This window comes from Vombatus ursinus, unplaced genomic scaffold (assembly GCF_900497805.2).
Source record: "Vombatus ursinus unplaced genomic scaffold, bare-nosed wombat genome assembly UNPS02010394.1, whole genome shotgun sequence".
Lineage (NCBI taxonomy): Eukaryota > Metazoa > Chordata > Mammalia > Diprotodontia > Vombatidae > Vombatus > Vombatus ursinus.
Window position 1 is genome coordinate 1826153 of NW_020950172.1, and position 1242 is coordinate 1827394.

Consider the following 1242-nt stretch of genomic DNA (forward strand, 5'->3'; position numbering starts at 1 on the left):
TAGAACAAGACTGTGGCAGGCCTTCAGTACCAAGCTGAAGAAGCTTTTCTTTCATCCTACGCATGGTAGAAAGCCACAGAAGTCTTGTGAACAGGGTAGCCATGTGGACACATCTGTGGTGGCTGTGCGGAGTATGGGCTGGAGAGGGGAGGGACGACTGAGGAGCCTGGTACAGAAGCCCAGGGGAAAGAGGGTGAAGGCTCGAACCAGGGCAGCCGTCCATGAGTGGGAAGAGGGGTGTGAATAGGGGGTCCAAAGCCGTCACCGTCCCCCTTCTTGAATGGACAGGAGCTGACACGGGCTCGGGGTGGGGGGGGTTGTCCCACCCTGATGTTTGGCCCAAGTTGGGGGAATTTCCATTTCCTTTAGGTGTTTGGAGATTCTGTTGCTCATCTGCAGAGACTCCTGGGCCTCCCGGTCAGCCAGGCAGCTCCCTCTCCCTTCACCAAATTCTGGTTACCAAGCTAAGGCCCAGCATCCATGTGGAAACAGGATTCAGAGCCACCCTTCCCTCTGCCCACCAACCTGTTAGTCTGGTCGGGCCAGTAGATCAGGAGGTGGCCCCATCCTGTTCTTTGACTCTGTTTTGGTGCCTGGCTCTGGGATGGGCCTGCCGAGAGCACCTTTGCTGTTGGAGGTCAGGGCCCTGGCAGGCTGTGCCCACCCCGCGGCCCGGTCCAAGCAGCTATTACTCAATCAGCTTGTGGTGACTGGCCCCCAAATATGGCTCTTTCCAGCCAGTTTGCCTCAGTTTAATGTTTAAAAGACTGGGCTGTCACTGGGAGACCGGGAGCTAAAGACCACTGAGGCTGACGTGGACAGAGAGGATGTGGTGAGTGGGGCTTCATGTGCATCAACGGGAAAGGCTGTGTTGAAGGGATTCTCTCTGAGGCTTTTTTTAATGTTTAATATTCAGGATCCAATGACATGTAGCTTTCTTTCCTGGCTTGGATTAGGGTTTGTATGTAAGGTGCAGCCTTTGAGGGGCCTTTACTACCTTCTGGGGGGCCTTCATCACCTGGGGGAGCCCTCACTGCCTCAGGAGAGCCCTCACCATCCTCACCGCCTCTGGGGGGCCCTCATTGCATCGGGGGGGCCTTCATTGCCTTGAGGGGCCCTCACCGCCTCTGGGGGGCCCTCACTGCATCGGGAGGACCCTCACCATCTCTGGGGGGTCCTCACTGCCTCGGGGGGGCCTTCATTGCCTTGAGGGGCCCTCACTGCCTCTGGGGGGCCCTCACT

General features: G+C 57.5%; 1 protein-coding gene across 1 annotated transcript in view; it reads left to right on the forward strand.

Moving 5' to 3' along the window:
- Positions 1-595: 595 nt before the first annotated feature.
- Positions 596-1242, forward strand: part of GRAMD4 (GRAM domain containing 4) — a 64769-nt gene continuing 64122 nt past the window's right edge. Inside the window, exon 1 of the mRNA XM_027854253.1 lies at positions 596-832. Within this exon, the coding sequence (XP_027710054.1) occupies positions 828-832 (5 nt within the window). The 5' untranslated portion in view covers positions 596-827. The remainder of the gene's footprint in view (positions 833-1242) is intronic.